At 35.2% G+C, this 19,380-nt stretch overlaps 2 protein-coding genes across 6 annotated transcripts; both read left to right on the top strand.

The window, feature by feature from the left end:
- Positions 1–169: 169 nt before the first annotated feature.
- Positions 170–6,478, top strand: LOC132049811 (uncharacterized). The gene is made up of 7 exons (XM_059440747.1): positions 170–428; positions 866–943; positions 1,796–1,902; positions 3,970–4,047; positions 5,022–5,123; positions 5,300–5,381; positions 5,924–6,478. Exons 1-7 carry the CDS (start codon positions 293–295, stop codon positions 6,040–6,042), a joined length of 702 nt encoding a protein of 233 aa, XP_059296730.1. The 5' UTR covers positions 170–292; the 3' UTR covers positions 6,043–6,478.
- A 3,477-nt stretch (positions 6,479–9,955) lies between these two features.
- LOC132049809 (B3 domain-containing transcription repressor VAL2-like) lies at positions 9,956–18,780 on the top strand. Of its 5 annotated transcripts, XM_059440744.1 has the most exons (14): positions 9,956–10,044; positions 10,355–10,491; positions 13,335–13,416; positions 13,510–13,611; positions 13,716–14,299; positions 14,383–14,479; positions 15,049–15,223; positions 15,970–16,046; positions 16,129–16,551; positions 16,715–16,764; positions 17,055–17,168; positions 17,254–17,321; positions 17,621–18,091; positions 18,175–18,385. In XM_059440744.1, exons 2-14 carry the CDS (start codon positions 10,379–10,381, stop codon positions 18,234–18,236), a joined length of 2,418 nt encoding a protein of 805 aa, XP_059296727.1. In that variant the 5' UTR covers positions 9,956–10,044; positions 10,355–10,378; the 3' UTR covers positions 18,237–18,385. The 5 variants fall into 5 exon arrangements, with proteins under 5 accessions (XP_059296727.1, XP_059296725.1, XP_059296726.1 ...); XM_059440742.1 differs by having other exon boundaries at positions 17,621–18,780; XM_059440743.1 differs by lacking the exon at positions 9,956–10,044 and having other exon boundaries at positions 10,174–10,491; positions 17,621–18,780.
- Positions 18,781–19,380: the final 600 nt, after the last annotated feature.

Below are 19,380 nucleotides of genomic sequence, written 5' to 3'. Positions count from 1 at the left end.
TTATAAAAAAATATCCAAAACTTACATTATAAAAAAATAGCTCAAAATTTACAAGTATATATACACACATACACACATATACCGATACTTATATCAATATATACAAATATTTATACCATCATATTTTTTGTAAAAATTAAAAGAAGGGTTCAATTTTGATAGCGTTTGCCCAATTATAATACTTTATCTAATTTTTTCTTACCAGGAAGTAACAGAGAATTTTTTAGTACTTCCTTATCTATAGAGAAGGATGGTATAGTCCATTTTCAGTCTCTCTGGAGAAGAAGCAACAATGGCAATGGCGGGACTCACCAATCTCAAGCTTTCTCTCTTTCCCAATTCGCTTGCAATCTCCTCTCTCTCCTTAAGTACACAGCCACTCCTTGTTTCTACCTCTATTTTCCCAACAACATCCCGCCGTTTCCCAAGTAAGTAACTCTTAACTCCACCCCCCCCCCACCCAAAACCCACCCACCCTAATTCTTCTTGAAAAAAAAAAGAGTTAATGGTCAAAAACACACCTAATTATTATCTTTTCGCGAGTTTCATACTTCAATTATCCATTATTCCATTTACGTACCTAAAACACACCTCAATGTTGAGTTGGCCTCCAGGTGCCTGTTGTCAATTGATTTTAAATATTTGGTCAATATCGAGGTGTGTTTTAATACATTGGGAGTGGTAGTTTAAGTAGGTAAAAGGACAATGCATAGTTGAGTTATGAAACTCGCGAAAAGGTAATAATTTAGGTGTGTTTTTGACCATATAGTATTATTTAGTAACTGTGACAATGTTCTTGTTTTTTTAAACTCAAAACTTTTTGTGGGTTATTTTTAAATTTTTCTTTTTTGGTCATTTTTGTCAGAGATATTTGCGTTTTCTAGCAATGATATTAAAGTGGGCAGCAACATTGAAGTGGATGGGGCTCCTTGCAAGGTTATAGGTGATTAATGACCACTGTGCCCATTTCATATTATTTTTGTTAATTTTTGTTTCGTATCCAACATGATATTATGATATTACCCGTGTTCAGATTATATATGTTGGTTTTTTAAAAGATGGTGCAGCACAGAGGTTGAAAGTACTGATTGAAAATGTCTAATATGTAATTTTACTAAGCATGGAAGGCTTTAAATAGTCAACTTGAAAATATAATCTGTAGAAAATATGCATAACAAGAATTCAAAAAGAAAACTAAAAAAATCTCAACAAACTAAAAAAATCTAATAGAAATTTGAAATTCAAAAAAGTAGAGTCATCCTAAACCTAAGCAACTTATCATGCTAAAAAATTACTGTTTCAACAATATAATTTTTTTCCCTGCCTGAATATTATGTACTTCTCATAGTACATTGTTGCTAATTTGACTTTAGCTTTTTATTGTTTGATTATGGCAATGCTAAGCATGTATTTGTTTTTCCACAAGTAAGAAGGAAAGGAGCTGTGAACCAGCTCTAGTAATTTGTGAAATGTCGAGATTTAAACCGTCTAAGCAACTATTCTCAAAGAAGTAAAAGTGCCATACCGTTTACAATTCTGGAAGTTACTACTTTTATGATTGAAATTTTATAACCATGTGTAATTGACAACCGTATTTTATCCTACCGATTTTTTGAATATGAATGTGTATCCATGTACACTTGACTGTGTTTTTACTTGTAGTCCAGAAAGCAAAATTCAAGAACAGTTGCTTTTTTGAATATGAATATGTATGGAATAGTTTGGTATTGAGTACACCTAATATTTGGTTGTCTTTTTTACTGTTTGATAATACTTATTATTTGGGTGTGTTTAGAGTTTCTTCATGTAAAGCCTGGGAAAGGGGCTGCATTTGTGAGGACCACATTGCGCAATTATGTAACAGGGAACTCCGTTGAGAAAACTTTCCGTGCTGGAAGTAAGGTAATATCTTTGGAACCACCTGCTCTTCTATGCTTATTCTCTTACTCTGTCCGTTTATATAAGAACTTGTTATGTAGCATGAGCCATTCTTTTTTAATCAACCAATTGAAGTTGTCGAGTACCTCTAGACAAAATTAGGAACTACAAAATAGGCCATATATTTCAAGCATTTGTTATTTTTCATACAAGAAATGAAAAATAGTTATTGGAGACCTTTTAAATCTGGTTAAAAATGCACCTTAGTTTGAGTGTTAAGATGCTAGTGGAAATTATCCAGAAAACCTTCTATAAGTGAATAAAATAGGATTGCTTTGTAAATGATCTTTGGTAAATTTTTTGTTAGGGGTAGCAGTCCGCTCTCTGAGCTTTAGTGATGCTACAAATTAACTGCCATCTTATGTCTAGATATTAGCTTAACTCACTCTGGCCACCCCACAAATTGCTCCATCCAGTTATCTTCAGCAACCTGTTTGTATTAACTCTTCTGAGCATTTCCTAAGAAAATGTCACTTTATTTTTTTCCTTTTATTATCAATGTAGTCACATCTAAAATTATAAAAGTAACTCTTATTCCAAATCAAAATGAAAGGGTTTCCAGCCAATGTGGATAAGGTCTCCAGATTCGCTTTCTTTGATGTTCTTATTTAGTTGAGTGTCTTTGAAAGTTGGTGGTGAAGAGTTGGACCCTTGATCTCCCAAAGGATGTCTGCTTGGTGAATTAGATGTCAAACTACAAGTCATGGTATTTATTTCTACGATCAAATTTTCTTGGTTAGATGACATACCAGAGAGAAAGCAAATGTTCCAGAAGATTCTGTATGTACAATAGTTGGCAGTTGATGGATTTTGGGTTCGATAAAAGTTTCATGTTGACGGCACTGCTGATGGTACTGGTGTCTTAGCAGTCTGCAAAGATGCTGTGTCGATATTACTGTGATTGTGACCATTAGTTTTAAGGCTTTTATTTTTGGTTTAAATAAGCGAATCAACGAGTTGACCAGTCGTTGAGATGTTTTGGAGCTTGTGGTGAACAAATGGCATTGGCTTGTGTTCAAGATGATGCTGATGGTAGCATGAGCAGGGAGAAATTGGGTTGTAAATGTCATGATGAAGCTGCTGATCATAGGTTTCTTTGGGAAGGAGAAAATATGGATTTCTGGTGCTGATGCTGGTTGCTAGATGAATTTTGACAAAGTAATGCAGCTGCTGTAGTCATCATATTAGCATATGGCTTTTTCCTGGAGGTGAGCAAATATCATGCTCATCATGTAGTCTCTAGTCCGAGTAAGTAGCTCATTAAGTTTGTTGATGGATTAGTTATTCTGAGGAGAAAAAACAATGCACATTATGAGTTGAGAAAAGATATAATATTAAATGAATCTCCCGCTTAGTTGTCAAGGGATATCTGATGATATAGAAAGAAAGAAGTGAATCACAAGAGACCTAAAGCAAGATATTTATCTTGATTCATGAATGAGGATATTTATCTTGATTCATGAGAGGTTAATTAGTTTGCTTTTCCCCCTACGAGGTGGAAATCAGCTTATGACATAAAGGAAAGTGGCATTTACCTTTTCTCAATTTGGGGATTACTACAAAATCTAGGAATGAGAATGAAAGATAAAAAGCAATGATGTATAACCTCAAGCTTCATTTATACAATTCAAATAATTGTTATAATTACATTGTGTATGGGACCTAATACTCTTATCTCTTTTTTGTTGACTGACAAAATGGTAGTGTGAAATTGTGAACTATACAACCATAATAGAGAAAATAAAGGCAGGAATTTCTTAACTTTGTGGGATAAGCTTCTTTTTAATAGGAACACCATCACAAATCTTGTTGTTTTTCTTTCCCCAGGCAATAGAAAATCTGGCGAAGGCATTGTGAGAGTTCCTTTCCTTCCTGTTTAAGAACATAAGATACATTTCGATCTACTGAAAGGCTGTCAGATCTATTACATTGATAATGGACCTGCAACTTTGACGTCAGTTATTTTTCTCAACCAAATTGACACTGCTTATGTGATTCTAAATTTCAGTTGACATTCAAATATCTCTGCAGATAGAAGAGGCAAATATCTACAAGGAGACGAAGCAATTTACTTACAAGGATGCTGCCCAGTATGTCTTCATGGATCTGGTAAAGTACAGTAACTTTTAATAGAGTGGTCCAATCCAATGTGCTAGTTTGTTCTTGCAGCTTGACTGGCATGCAGCTTATGCAGGTTACTTTTATAGAGCTCTCAAATCCCAATCCGTAAAAGTGACCCTCCGCCATCTTTCTCCCTCCTTCGCTCCCTCAAAAAAAAAAAAAAAAAAAAAAAAAAAAAAGAACAAGGATAAACCTGGCCTCTTGTCAATGGGCTTGGTTACTTGAGGGATTATGCCTAACTCTAGCAGCAATTCCCTTTTTCCTACTGTTACCCTTTGAAATGCAAGATGCTACTTTTTATCTTTATTAATATTTAGCCCGTGTAGTATTATAGAGATTTTGTCTTTCATCTACCCTTTTGATACATAAAACTAAATCCAAATTCAAAGAGCTTTAGCACGTATAAGAGTAGGCATCAAGGTTCAGCTAATTTGTTTGGTTTTGGTGAAGTTCTAAATATCTGATCTATAGTTGCAACTCACAAGTCCCTTAAATTGTGGGCTCTGCCCTTTCTTATCCCGATTTAGCTATGCTAGTCTGACAGGTTAAAGTGGTTTATTCATATATTTGACGATAGAAGTATAGCTGTGCATTTCACAGAATTTAGAGTGTTACATCTTTTATATTATGCTTGGTGTAATCTGAAACGGGGAATGAAGTAAATATTTTTGTTAACTTCGTTGTCTCCCTACATGTTTAAAGGGATCTGAAGGTCCTTTTTCTGTAAATATCAGTAATGTTTTGGTGCATATGAATAAAGTACCTATAAAATACAAAGGAAAAAGTTTAATTTAGCTTACTAATGTCTTACTTGGTTACATTAGTTGTGTGGATCAAGTTCCCTCCAATCCTCCTTAGTCCATACCCACTTTTATGAAGGATAATTTAGAATTTGTTTGTCTTCTGTTCCCCTTGTATATACACACACTATATATACCATGGTAACTTAATTTCTATTGCAGACCAGTTTTGAAGAATATCGTCTAAATGAAAAAGATGTTGGAGATAAAGCAAAGTTTCTAAAAGAGGGCATGGACTGCACCTTGCTTTTCTGGAACGGGAAGGTATTTTCCAGTGCTGAACTTGTTTCAAGTGTTTGCAGTTATGATTTTTCTCCTTTATAAGTGTCAATGGATAAACTCAGTGTCTCACATTGATCCTATAGCTTGTATTGTAGAAGCAAGTTCTTTCATATATTGTTTTAATGGTAATCAGTATACTAAGGTTAATATTTCCGTAGGTGATCGACTTTGAATTGCCTATAACAGTAAAGTTGACAGTGATGGACGTTGATCCAGGTGTCAAAGGTGACACTGCGCAAGGTAATCATTTATTCTTTTCTAGCTTGAACAATTGAACTGGGAATCCTAGAAGGGGATTCCGGAGACATAAAAACTTCATGCCTTCATTTGGGTTGGGATGGGGGAGCTAAGTTTTACTCTGAAGGCCCCTTCTTCATCCTGCTACCACGCCGTCTCTCTTCCTGTTTGTAGAAACCATGGATGACGTCCCACTTCCTTCTTTCGTTATAGTTTATCCAGAATTTTTCCAGTTAAATAGAAAATGTTGTAACGAGGAGTATCGTCATATGTAAATATTGAAGATTGATTCGCATTCAAGGTGTATGGACAACTCTTTCCTATCTGCCTATGATTCGATTCTCATGGAGCTATAGCATTATAAATTATCCATGTAGGTTCTTCTCTGGGTCAATCATTGAAATTCTTGACGTTCTTCTGCTTAACCTATGGCTATTATGATGCTAAATATATATACTATTTGATTGTCAATTGTCTAGAATAAGTTACTCTCTTTCTCTTTGTTCTTCTGCGAGTTTGTGAATATGATTTGTATTATGTGGCAGGTGGATCGAAGCCAGCAACCCTTGACACCGGTGCAGTTGTTAGTGTTCCGTTATTCATAAACAGAGGGGAGGAAATTTTGGTGGATACTAGAACTGGACAATACATGAGCCGCGCATAGGTTGCTTCAGATACGTTTTTGTAACAACTGAAACATTTTGTATCTGTATGTATTAGAACCTAGTATGTGCCAGAGTAACATTAGGATCTCATTGAGATGCTCCTGGAAACCTTTTGTTTTCTACTGATTTAAGTAGCCAATGGGGAGTTGCGCAAATCAGAAGCAGTGTTTTAAAAGGCCTACATGGGACTTGCACCTGGGGGGACATTTGCAAAACGCCCCGAGGCTCACGTGTGGTGCTTTATTCTGAGAGGCTTACGCCTAACGCTCAATGTTCAGGCTTGTCCAACAATTCCTAAGGAAATCATGTCTATGAATATACTCAGGCAGTCTAGTTGAAATGAAGCCGCTCAAGTAGTAGCTTGGTTGGTTTTTTGATTTGGGCTCAGATCGCTGTGTGTTTCCTAAAGCTATACAGATTAGTTCTTTAATCATTTTTATTATTATTATTATTATTATTCGGTATCGAAATTCGTTGAAGCAACTAATTGGCATATTGACCAGCTCGTCATTTTAATACTTGACCAAATTTTTTTTTATGAAAAAGATCAAAAATAAAAATAAAACATTATTGCCAAGATCTCCTCAATGCAAGGTGGCTGGAAGTAAGACCACATTCGAACAATCACAACCGGGGTGCGGGGGGGGGGGTGGAGTATGAGAGGGGCCCTAAACAATCACAACACTAAGATGAATCATGAAATGTAAGAATTATTAGAATTCCCAACCCAATCATTTCGCAACTTTACAATTTGTTCTAAAGAAGATTTCATCTGAAAAATTATTTTGTCATCAGATGTAATTTTTCTCTAGCCACATCATTATAAATTTATATACAGGTAAAACTTATCTTGCATCGGATAGTTATATCAAATCATATCAATTATCATGGTTAAGTGAAATAGTATGGTGAGATTGCATGTGTTAATCATCGTAAATCTATCGTAAACCATACAGATGAACAAAATATCACATCGTAAAAAAAGTGGTAGTTAGAGTATCTTTGGGCGGCTTTTAGCCCAACAAAGTGGTATCGAGCATGTGTTAATCATCACACAAACATCATGATAATGAACATAAATTGTTGGGTGTGCGAACAATGTCACGTCATAAAACAATCAATAAATTATCATTATATATTCAAACACAAACACATGTCACGTATCTATTATTATAATCAATAAATTTCAAAATTACCTTTTAGAAAAGTCGTACTCATTTTCTTCCATGTTCATTACTAGTATTTTCTAGTATAGTTGCATTGTTGAAATTTTATATTTAGTGGACTGACATTGCCCTACTTAATATAATTGTACATAAATCTGCTATCAATTAAATAAGCCCTTTTTTCTGATCTAATAAAGTGTTGCTATTTATAAATCTTATTTTATAAGGTATGAATTTTATACACGTAGAAATCTAATTAACTTTTTAGTTATAATTGATGGATTCATAACTGAAGACAGGGGCGGATTTAGAGGGTTAGTAGGGTGTTCACCCGAACACCCTTAGCGAAAAATTGCAGTATATATATATATATAGGGTAGATTTCACCCTAAGCAAATGCAAAAGGTTAGCTTAAACTAGGGTGTTCATAATTATATCTAGTGTTCTAGGTTCGATTCCCAGGGACAACATTAATTTTTAAATTTAGCTTTTGTTGTTTTTTCCGAACCCCCTAGGTTAGTTATGGTCCCTAAGTTTGTTATTGATTCTAATTCTCCGTCCATTAGTATAAGATCGCTAAAAAAAATAAGACTTTGAAGATCATGACTTCCTTCCATCGATTCTTACAATGGATCAAGGTAAGTGCCCTTATATTCTTCTAAATTTATTTATATCTAATGATTTACTTGCGATATAAAGTATAAGATTAAGCTTTGGTAAATGAAAAAATTAGAATTCGTCTTAAATAATGCCCTTACAAATATCATTTGTGTTTATTTGCATTCCTTGCTGAATCCGAATAAGTTATCAATAGGAGAACCCATGATTGATTTAGAAAAAAAAAAAAAGTTTTTTTGCCCTTTTCGTTTAATAGTTAATGCGTTTTGTTATCCATTTCACAAGCATGACGTCATGTAATGAAGGCTTTAAAGAATTTGGACGTACGCACGCGTAGAAGAAGTAATCAATTAGGGGATTGAATAAAGCTTTTGATTAACTTATCTGTTTAATTACGCAATGATGATTGACAGACATCACATCTCAGTTTAGTACTATCCATTTTCAATTTAATCGTACAGACAAAGCCAAAGAAACCAACTTTGAAAGGGAATGAGGATTTTTGTTCGTTTGATTAGGACTCCCACTCGTCAGTCATTTTTTATATTTTTTGTTTTTTAACAACACTTCTTTATTAAGTAAGAAAAAAATGAAATGGTTAAAACTTGCTTAAACTATTTTTTTTTTTTATTTATCCCAAAAAAAGTATCATTTTTTATATTTAGTAAGTTTTCAATTCTAACATTTTACATGGCAAATTTAAGACTACAAAATTTAAAAGATTATACACATCTTTAATTTAAGATCACAGTTCAAAAGTCTAAGATCGTGCCCAATCAAACTATTTTGAGATGGAGATAAAATTATTATTTTGCGAGTTTCATATTTAAAATTAGTGGGTGTTTTTTTTACCATCATGAACCATAAATTTCTTTAAATTAGAACTCCCGATTGAATATATGGCAAAATATTTAGTCAAAATATTTAGTATAACTTGCTCAGATGCGCGTGGAAGATGAAAAAATTTCTAAAATGTATCCGCATACAGAGTGAGTTCATGATAGTTTAGAATACTTTAAACACCCAATAGTTTTAGATATGCTAAATGGAGATAAGTATAGAGAAATAATACGTTCATTCATTTAAAAAATTATTCCACATGTATTATTCAAATCCACCGCTTTACGATTGGGTGGCATGGCACAAATAAAATTTACATGTTAGTAATTTCTTAAATTAAGATTAAGATAAAACTATTATTTTTAGTGAATTTCATATCTAAAATTATTGGGTTTTTATTTTTGTTACCATCATGTATTTATCTTTTTATTATTTAATTGATTTCTCTTTAAATTTTAACTCCATTTGAATATAATGGCAAAATATTTAAGTATAACTGAATATTTAAATCGAAAAAACTGCGCGTGTGGAAGATGAAAAAATCTCTAAAAATGTATCCGCAGATAGAGTGAGTTCATGATGGTGAATTACTTAATAATTGAAACACCCTATATAACTTACAAGTAAAAGTGGATATATATTTTTAGATAATGCAAAAAAATGGACGGATATAAGTTTATGCTAATAATTGTTAAATTCAATTTAAATCACTTTGCTCTTAAATTGTGATGGAAATTTTGTAGGTACCCAAAAAAACATGAAATTTATGATTTATTTTTGAGAACTTTGTAGCATCTAATTCTACATTTACTTATGGGGAGTAAAGATTATTACCTTTTCTATATTTATTTTAATAATTTAAAATAATAACATACATAAATATCCCACTATACATTTATTTTTAAATATACATTTTAAAAAGTTGATTTTTCTTATTTTTTAAACTTTGTCGTTTTTTTGATTTTCAAAATGTAATTTTCATATTTGAAATTAAAAGAAAAGCCTAATAAGTTGACCCAAATCATTTAAAAATATATTCCACACGTATTATCATTTAGAACTCTTTTGAAGGAATTTTTAGAGCGTGATATTTACGTAAAATGTCATATAGTCATTCAGGAGTATTATTTTAATATGAATTCATGATAGTTCAGAAAATTTTTAATAGAAATTCAATAATTTAGATATAAACCTCCGAGAACATTCTATGATGAACTTTTTAACCTATTCACTATTTGAAGTTTATAAAAAAATATATATATATATATAAAAAAAAGAGAATAATAAGAGGTGTGGTTGCGTGGGGGATGGGGTGAAGCAGATGGACGTTAGTGGAAGAGGAAAGGGAAAGGCGGGCGACCTTTGCTGACCCTTCAAGTCTCTCCTTGCATGCGCCCTTTTTTACATTTTTTTTAACTGTTTTTTACTTTACTCATAACTTTCCCTACTCTACCGGCGATACAACTTTCCGTTACCGGCAATTCAATATTTATCTATCACTAATTTACTACACCAAACAAACACTGCACCTTACTAGAGCTGTAGTGTATGTCTAATTCTTATACTTTCAAGATTCTTCCTTTGCTCTTCTTCTTTAAGTTTTCCATAATTGGGTTTCTCTAAAGACTTCATTTTTAGTTTAAAACTACTTTTTTTTTTTTTGGGTTTTATGTATGAAGTGTTAGAGGAAGATTATGGTGTGTAGGGCTTAATGGAGTCAAAGATATGCATGAATGGATTATGTGGGGCAAATTCTTCAATTGAATGGAAAAAAGGTTGGCCTTTGCGATCTGGTGAATTTGCTAGCCTTTGTGATAAGTGCGGGTAATTCTATTCAGATCTCTTTATCTTTATACTGAATTTTATTATGTTTGTTAATTCAGTTTTATGGTTTTTTCTATTTCTTGAAGCTATAACATTACCATTTAGGGTGTCAAGCAGTTTGTTTTTTTCTTTGACTAGGATTTTTCAAAGTGGTGGGAGTTATATATACTCTTTGTGCAGACTTTGAATTTGTAGATTTTATTTGAGAAAAGAGTAAAGAACCAATGTCCTCCTAATTGAGATACAATATTATATGGTTTGACCTTTGTTCTTAGAACTGGTTTTTCTTTTTTGAAAGGGAAGGAGTATGTACAGTCTGATTAGTTTCGGGGTTTATGTTTTCGTGAATCCTGTTGCAGCTCAGAGAATTATCCTTTTCGTTTTGCTGAAAGATATTTGCTATATCATGTTCTTTATATTGACTAATTACCCCTTAGTTGCCAAGTTGTTCTTGAATTCAATGAAACAGTTACTTTGCCTTTTCTAATAAGAGATTGGGAACTCAATTTGAGAGAACTAATTATACGTTCCTAGTACAGTTCATGTACCAAGTAATGGTTGCTCAACCTGATTCTAGTTCTGGAAAGATTAGAAAGTCGTGTAGGGTCAAGTTGTGGGAAAGATTATCCTTCTGCTTTTTCTTTCACTTATTTTCCCTTAGGTAGTCGGTGCAGAACTGCAGATTAACCTGCTTGACTTCTTTTAAGGATTTGCTTTATCAATGTGGTTCTTGTTGTGCAACAGTTGTGGTCTTTTTGACTGAGACCAGAGTGGTATTCCTTGGATTAGTATTACTTATAAGTAATATGATATTTATAATCCATCGACAGGATGGGTTTAATTTGGTTCTCTTTGGGATGATAAATGACCTACTTAACTCAGTGGTTAGAGTACTGCTTTCATACGGCGGGAGTCATTGGTTCAAATCCAATAGTAGGCACCTGTTTAATTGTTCCATGTTAAGTTTACTGTGGAGAAACCGTCTTTTTTGCTCCTTTGGATGAAAAATCACACTACCTGGCAGTTCTTGGAAGTTTTAAATGCTTCAGATGGGTTTGTCTTCTAGAAATTTCTTCTCTTTATTCTTAACAACAGAAAAACTCAAGAAAGTTCTCTCTTTTTTTTTTTTTTTGATAACATGGGAACCCGCAGCCGCTGCCCTTCGGGTGCGCAAAAGAAAGTTCTTTTCTTTATTTTATTTTTTTGATTCTTCTTTTTAGAATGCATAAACTCCTTCTTTATTCTCCCTTTTTTTTTCCGGGAGGGGGGGGGTTGTATAGCCACAATATGCATATCACATGTTGCTTAACTGAGGTAGTCGGCAAAGGATATTTAAAAGTGAGGATGGTCATCTTTATATGGATTGGTGCATATGCCGGATTTGTGTTATTTTTTCCAATCATGTTCTCAGCATATATTCCAGGGACATGAAAATTCTTCCTTCCCTTCTCCACATGTTCTCTATTTTATCTTACAGTTTGATCCTTCGGTTCTAACATTTAATTACCAAAAAAAGAAGTTTGATCCTTGGGTTGGGTGTGAAAGGAATAAATATATACGGTAACTCGTAATGAGGATCGGATATCTTGTCCATGAGAAGAGGACTATTTAGAGGATCAGATATACAAGAATGACCATACTATGTACATGTCAGAGTTCACTTTATCATCCATCACATAATCTTCCCCAGCTCTATTGAACAATTTGGTATAATCGCATTAATTCCTATCAGCTTAGGAAACTTATATTTCTCTATGAAATATGGGTTGCATGCATTTATTTCACTTACAATAAATAAAATAGTGCTGTGGAATGAAAATATTTTATTTATTATTTTCTTTTCAATTTGTTTGCCCTCGCTATGTTTCGTATGTTTTTTTTGGTTTATTGTTTTCCTGTTTTTATGTGTTTCTTGGCCAGTGTAGGTGACTGGTACTTAAATATACGTTTGTTTTTTGCAATCTACCACACTTGCATTGCAGAAAAGAAAAAAACATTAATTTTAACCATGCTATAAAAAGTAGCTAACGCCTAATAGCAGTTCCGACCATAAATTGAAAACTGAAATGCTGAGTCTTAGTGCATCTAGTTATTTGAGAAGTTATATCCAGAGAACACTTCTAGGAGGATAGACAATCTGTATTGACTATTGACCCCAAAGCAGTTCTTGGAATATTCGAGGTGAGCGCAAGCTGACTCGAGCACTGCCACGATATAAAAAAAAAAAAAAATTCAATGGTGATAACGCCAAAACAGTTTTTGGAATATGGTGGTAACCAATTAGAATTGAGGACCACTGATTAGCATGTCCTGAGTTATCTCAAATGTAATGATAGATTATCTCTTAAGCCTAAAAGGTCTATGACCAACTTCTCTTTGCTTGAATGATGGGGAGTACATCATTTAACATAAAAGACCTTTTTGCTGATGAGGCCAGAGTCATACCAACTTAATATTTGAAAAGAAGTACATTGAAAGTAATTGAATGTGGACACATGGAGTAATATAAGAATTTACCTTAAGTTATCAACTAATACAAAACTCTGGCAAGCTGGATACTGCCAAGTTGGTGAAAGAGTAGATTTCTCAATATTATATTATACTTAGAAATAGCGGAGATGAATTTAAACAGGTATTGATTGCCTCAAGTTAGGTCTAAGACTTCTCATCAATTATTTTCATGAAGGCTTAATAAATCTCGTAAAATGAAATATGTATAGGTCTACAATTTGTCATGTTAAGGTTGTATTCACCATCATGTGACTGTTAATTTCGCTCAGATTTTCCTGAGAATTAAATCACAAACAACAGATGTCATAACATGGGATTTGGATTGACTCCAGGACTGCTTATGAGCAACTAGTCTTCTGTGATTTATTCCACTCGGAGGACACTGGTTGGAGGGAGTGTATTTCATGTGGCAAGGTTAGCTCCAGAATGGTCTTCGTGTTTCATAGTTTAATCTAGTTCTCTTGTGGACATTCAACTAACCTTTGAAACTAATTTTGGTATTGGCAGCGTCTTCATTGCGGATGCATTGCTTCTAGCTCTTTGCTGGAGTTGCTCGATAGTGGGGGCATTAATTGTGTCAGCTGTGCGAGGAGTAGTCAACGACATGCTGTGAGATAGACTTTATGCATCCATGTGAACTTATGTACTGTGAACATATAATATAAGTGTACACAATGACTATTAGTTCTCATGTTCTTCATTTTTTCTTGCAGACACCAAATCATGAGAAGCCCAAAGCTTTTGGAAATTCTATCTCAAACAGTGTTGGTGAAACGCCTTCAACTTCTTTGGGAAGTCAGATGAATGGTTCTGAACCTAATAAAAGAGAGGGTATTGATAGTATTGATCCAGCACTTCTTCTCCCACACCAGAATGACATCGCAAATAGGCCTATAAGCCAAATAAAAATGGAAGAAGCCTTCCATCCTGCTGGAGATTCTGGAAGCACATTTTCGTCAAATTACAAAGGAGTTAAAGATATTCATGGATCACCAGTACAGACAAACTTAAGTATAGCTCTGTCTGCACCTTCACCGAACACAAAACTCTTTCCCACTACAATGGATGAGGGGGACTTGAACAAGACGATTTCTTCCTTGCAACAAGGGTCTAGGTCTCGTAATCTCTTGCCCAAACCCCCAAAATCTACTTCTGCTTTGGGACCAGAGACAACTGCTGGCATAATTTCACAGATTCGTGTTGCCAGGCCACCTGTTGAAGGTCGAATTAAGAATCAGCTGCTTCCACGTTATTGGCCGAGGATAACAGATCAGGAGTTGCAGCAAATATCTGGAGAGTATCCATCATGAGTTCTTAAATTAGATTTATTGCTTTTGACCTATTTCATACCTGATTTCCTTGACAACATGTTTTTTCAAGCTCAAATTCCACCATCATACCATTATTTGAGAAGGTTCTGAGTGCAAGTGATGCAGGTCGAATTGGCCGTTTGGTACTTCCTAAAGCATGTGCTGAAGTAAGTTTCAACTTTGACATTTTATCCCTCCGAATCATTTTAATACATTTCTCTCTACTGGCATTTTGGCCCTTTGTGAATATTGTTTAATTGCTGTTTTGCTCACCATAGTAGGGGCCAGTGTTGTCAAAGGCGCGCTTAAGCCCTGAAGCGAGGCTGAAAACATGTTGAGCGCTTCGCCTCGCTTTATGTGCACTTCGGTGTCATCATCAAGGCTCTAAGACATACTTTTCCTTTCCGATGAGCCTCTCTTGAAAAGACGACACTAGATAATTGATAATCAACTTTATCGTAATGTTTTTACAATTTCTTTGTCCATACATTTGTTATTCATGCTTATTATTATTAGTCTTGGACTAAACATATATATATTTGCATTTTTGCGCCATTGCGCCTTTTTTCATAAAACCGCACACTTTATTTGCGCTTTGTGCTTAAAGCCCCAGTTGACCTTAGAGTTTTTTTGTGCTTTTCGCTTTTTGTAACACTGGTAGAGGCCTGGTCTTCCTTCACCTTTCTCCTTGTGGTGACATAAGCAATTCCTTAAATTTGACTATTTCATTGTTCAGGCATATTTCCCACCAATTTCTCAACCAGAAGGACTTCCTCTGCGGATTCAGGATGTGAAGGGCAAAGAATGGGTATTCCAGTTCAGATTTTGGCCAAACAACAACAGCAGAATGTATGTTCTTGAGGGTGTGACCCCTTGTATACAATCAATGCAATTACAAGCTGGAGATACAGGTACTGAAGTTTCATCCTTTGTTGTGAGTCATAAAACCTATGATATTCAGTTCACTTTGTTAATGTTAAGCAGTAATCATTTGCCTTGACTAAAGAATGATTCTCGTTTTTGTTCATTAGATGAATTTTCCTGTCCATGACATCTAAGATTCACCTCATGATTAAGACCTTTAGTTCTTTCAGTAGGGGTGGCAAATGGGCGGGTCAAATTGGGTCATGACCCAGCCTGCCCAATACTAACTTGGGGCTAAGATGAGCTAAAAACTGGTTCATAACCTAAAGGTTATGTTTGGACAGCTTGTCTGAGACAGGTTAAGTTGGGCATAGCCCAAATTAAATTAGTTCATCAGTGAAATATCTCATGCCCAACCCGCTAAGTTTTGGGTGGATTATGAATATTTGGGCCATTTTTTCCGTCCCAAGATCTTTGCCTTTAACACAACATTGAAGCTATAGTGCTGGCTGGTCAATACTCATTACCCACCTCTATTTGAGATAAAGGGGTCATGTTAGACAGAATCTATGAGATTTGAATTTTTGACAATCTCCAAATACATGCTTTTGCCCCATCTTGTCTTGTCAAAGCCACTCAGCTATTCTGGAATTGGAAAGACAGTATTAGGGCCAACAGTATACTTCTTTCACTTTTCCAAGTTTAGATTATTATTATTAGTTATTCTCTATTCAAACTTAAAAGTTAAAATTCTGCTACTCCTTTCTCATCCTATAAGAACATTTCTTTTCAGTAACTTTCAGCCGCATGGATCCAGAAGGAAAGCTTTTAATGGGGTTTCGTAAAGCGTCAACTGTTAATTCAACTCAGGTAACTAACCCACTTAGGGGTTTCATCTGAGTTCACTTTAGCAGCTTATGGCATATAATATTTGATTGTATTGCCTAAACAGGAAAATCGTCTATCAGCCATGTCCAAGAGTGTTTTCTCCACTGAGCCCACCTCCTTCTCTGCAATGCCTGAGAATCTACCTCTAATGAGTGGTTACTCTGGCCTTCTTCAGTCATTTAAAGGAAGCAGGGAATCTTCCGTAAATTTGTCTTCGAAACATTTCAATAGTGGCGATTTTAGCTGGTACTTAACTGAGAAGAATGGAGGCAGGAATGCAGATGGTGCCTTATCCCCTTCAATGCCTGTTTCAGAGCGTAAAAGAAGTCGTAATATTGGATCAAAAAGTAAGAGACTGCTCATTGATGCCCATGATGCTTTGGAGCTCAAACTTTCATGGGAAGAGTTACAGGATATGCTCCGACCACCAATGAGTGTCCAGCCAACCACTGTTACAATTGAGGACCAAGAATTTGAAGAATATGAAGTATGTAGCTTTATTCTTGAAGTAATTTGTGCTGCTCGTGCTTTATGGTTGAAATGGATGAACTTGACATTATTATTTATGGGCGAGAATTGCTATTTAAGATTTAATCAGACTGCTAAAAAACCTCTGGCTTTGGTTTGTGACTTTGTTCTTCGAAATGCAGCAACCACCTGTTCTTGGGAAGAGGAGCATTTTTACTGTCCGCTTATCCGGGTAAGAAGGAATATTTTATCAGAATGTATTCCACTGCACAAACTTGTTGCTTTACAAAAATGATGAAAGAGGACATCAGCAATAAGGGATCCGTCATAAGTTTTACATAATATTTTTAACTAAACAAGGAGTCCATGGCCAACCTATTAAACTGCAACAAATTCTCTTAACTTTTATTTTTGCTTTTTTAAACATGCTTTCTAAACATTCTTTTGCATGCCCATCTCATTGACATTTGGTGATCGGTACACTGCTTGAATTGGAAATTTACTGCTATATCACTGATCCAGGGAGCAGGAGCAATGGGCTCAATGTGATAATTGTTTTAAGTGGCGAAGGTTGCCAACTGATTATCTTCTACCTCCTCGGTGGACATGTCAAGACAATATTTCAGATCATAGCAGGTAATGGACTTAGCGATTTCAAGGAATTTTGCACAACGGCACTAATCTGACTTAAAAATTACACTAATCATGCTCATGTTCGCAGGTGCTCTTGTTCTGTCCCAGATGATCTAACGCCCAGAGAGCTCGAAAATCTTCTCAAAATGGACAAGGGTGAAGTAACTTATTACTTTAGTTTCAGTCAATATTTCCATCATGTCCTAAAACTTATGAACTCTGGATTTTAATATACTCATCGTTTGTAATGCCATCATTGTTTGTAAGACTCTGGTTGCACTAAAACAAATGTCATTTACCATTTTCGTAATTTACTTGTAACCAGCTGTGCACAAATGATTTGAAAATTTATGTTGCATGCCTGACATCATTTTAACTGTATGCTAGGTTGTGGACACGTTTTTAGCTGTACAAAAATATTTATGGTTCTTGGTTTTGTTGGCGTTGTTGTACAGATTTAAAGAAACAGAGAAGTGCTGCAAGCCAAAGGCAGGCTCATGATTCTTCTGATTTAGATTCTCAAGCAAATGGGATAAGTATTGCTGGTGATGTAAGAGAGCCGGGTCCTGCATCAGTTGCAACAACAACAAAACACCCAAGGCATCGACCTGGCTGTTCTTGCATTGTGTGCATCCAGCCTCCCAGCGGGAAGGGCAAACATAATCCGACATGTACATGCAATGTCTGCATGACAGTCAAACGCCGTTTCAAGACACTTATGATGCGTAAAAAGAAGCGTCAATCAGAACGTGAAGCGGAACTCAGCCAACAGAGGAATCAACTTATGTGGAGCTCCAAGGAAGATACTGAAGTGGACAGCTTGGTGAAACCAGAAGTTGAACCTTCAGAGAGAGAAAGATCAGGAAGCGAGACACTGGCGAGGGGCCATAGCAGCGGCAATCAATTGCAGAAGCTTCCGGAAATAAGTAAGTCGCAATTAGACTTAAACTGTCAACCAAATCGTGAAGATACAGGTTCATCTCATATTAGCATGATGTCTCTTCTTCAGCAAGCTTGTCTGCCGCTAGAGACATATCTGAGGCAGAATGGTCTAACAAGCTTGGTTTCTGAGCAACAAGAGAGCTCAGGGTCCCAAGGGTTGCCCCAAGACAACACCAGAGAGAGTGACCTATGTGTCCACGAGGATCAATGCCTTGCTTCTACTGCTCAAGAGCAAGAAAAGGATGCTGCAAAGGAAAACTCTGAACCAGATCAAATTGGAAAAGACCATATTCATGAAACATGAAATCTGTTAGCTTGCTATTGCTCCTTTCCTATGTTGCTCGGGCTCTTAAAAAATGTTGATAGGTGCGTGTTGGATCCTCCAAAAGTAGTGCAGTTTTGGAGAATCCAACACGGGTGTTGCGGCATTTTTGGGGAGTTTGAGCAATATAGCTCCTTTCTATTCTTTTTTCTTGATGGACCAACAATATAGGAGATTTCCACTTATCCCCATATCCCTCCACCTTGTTGATATCTTGTGGAGTAGTTATTAGGAGTATGTCAAGTAATTGGATATTAAAATATTTGTGTTTATAGGCTGTACTACGTGTGTCCTGAAAAATGTATTTAGATGCTTTTCCTCATGAGTTTAAATGTCATATAATTTACAGTAGCCCATGATGTATTTGCTTACGATGCTTTTGATGAGGAATAGGCACTTATGGTGAACAAGGAGTTGGAAAGAAAGTCAATATATGTATATAACAAATGCAAATGCTTCAACAAATTCCTTTTTCTTGTAGAAATTTAAAGGATGATATAACAGTGAAGGGTGTTTCCCTTAGGGGGTGGAGGCATCGGGGGATGCAGAGGAGACAATGAGAGTGCAATACTACTTATGGAACTTATTTTTCCTATTCCTGCCGCGGCCCAATTTGTAAAGAACTTGTTTTCTAGATAAAAACTAAAATATTTTGATACCGAACAAACATGAGAAAACTGAATAGTAACATTCTCTGAAAACTGCTCCATCCCAAACACACCCTAATGTCAGAGAAAAAGAGTGTATAAATCAGGTGCAATCTTCATGACATATTTTTGACTTGAAAAGAATTCTAGATTAGAGAGGTGAATCTGAAACTTTCAGTTAGTACTGATGCGTTTATACGTGAATTTTGTATTTAACTGAAAATTGCCACAACATTAGATTACAAAACTTTTCAGATAACATGGAACACTGATATTTACTTCTGTCAGAGCAACTGAAACCATA

The sequence above is a fragment of the Lycium ferocissimum genome, chromosome 3, assembly GCF_029784015.1.
Source record: "Lycium ferocissimum isolate CSIRO_LF1 chromosome 3, AGI_CSIRO_Lferr_CH_V1, whole genome shotgun sequence".
Taxonomy (NCBI): domain Eukaryota; kingdom Viridiplantae; phylum Streptophyta; class Magnoliopsida; order Solanales; family Solanaceae; genus Lycium; species Lycium ferocissimum.
This window is presented reverse-complemented; position numbering and strand designations above follow the sequence as displayed.

Bases quoted from the DNA above. Each gene is read 5' to 3' on its own strand.
- LOC132049811 (XM_059440747.1), top strand. From the start codon at position 293: ATGGCAATGGCGGGACTCACCAATCTCAAGCTTTCTCTCTTTCCCAAT. The intron at 944-1,795 runs GTGATTAATGAC...GGGTGTGTTTAG, and splicing joins GGCTCCTTGCAAGGTTATAG to AGTTTCTTCATGTAAAGCCT. The intron at 5,124-5,299 runs GTATTTTCCAGT...ATATTTCCGTAG, and splicing joins TGCTTTTCTGGAACGGGAAG to GTGATCGACTTTGAATTGCC.
- LOC132049809 (XM_059440742.1), top strand. From the start codon at position 10,379: ATGGAGTCAAAGATATGCATGAATGGATTATGTGGGGCAAATTCTTCA. The intron at 13,417-13,509 runs GTTAGCTCCAGA...TGGTATTGGCAG, and splicing joins AGTGTATTTCATGTGGCAAG to CGTCTTCATTGCGGATGCAT. The intron at 16,047-16,128 runs GTAACTAACCCA...TTGCCTAAACAG, and splicing joins CAACTGTTAATTCAACTCAG to GAAAATCGTCTATCAGCCAT.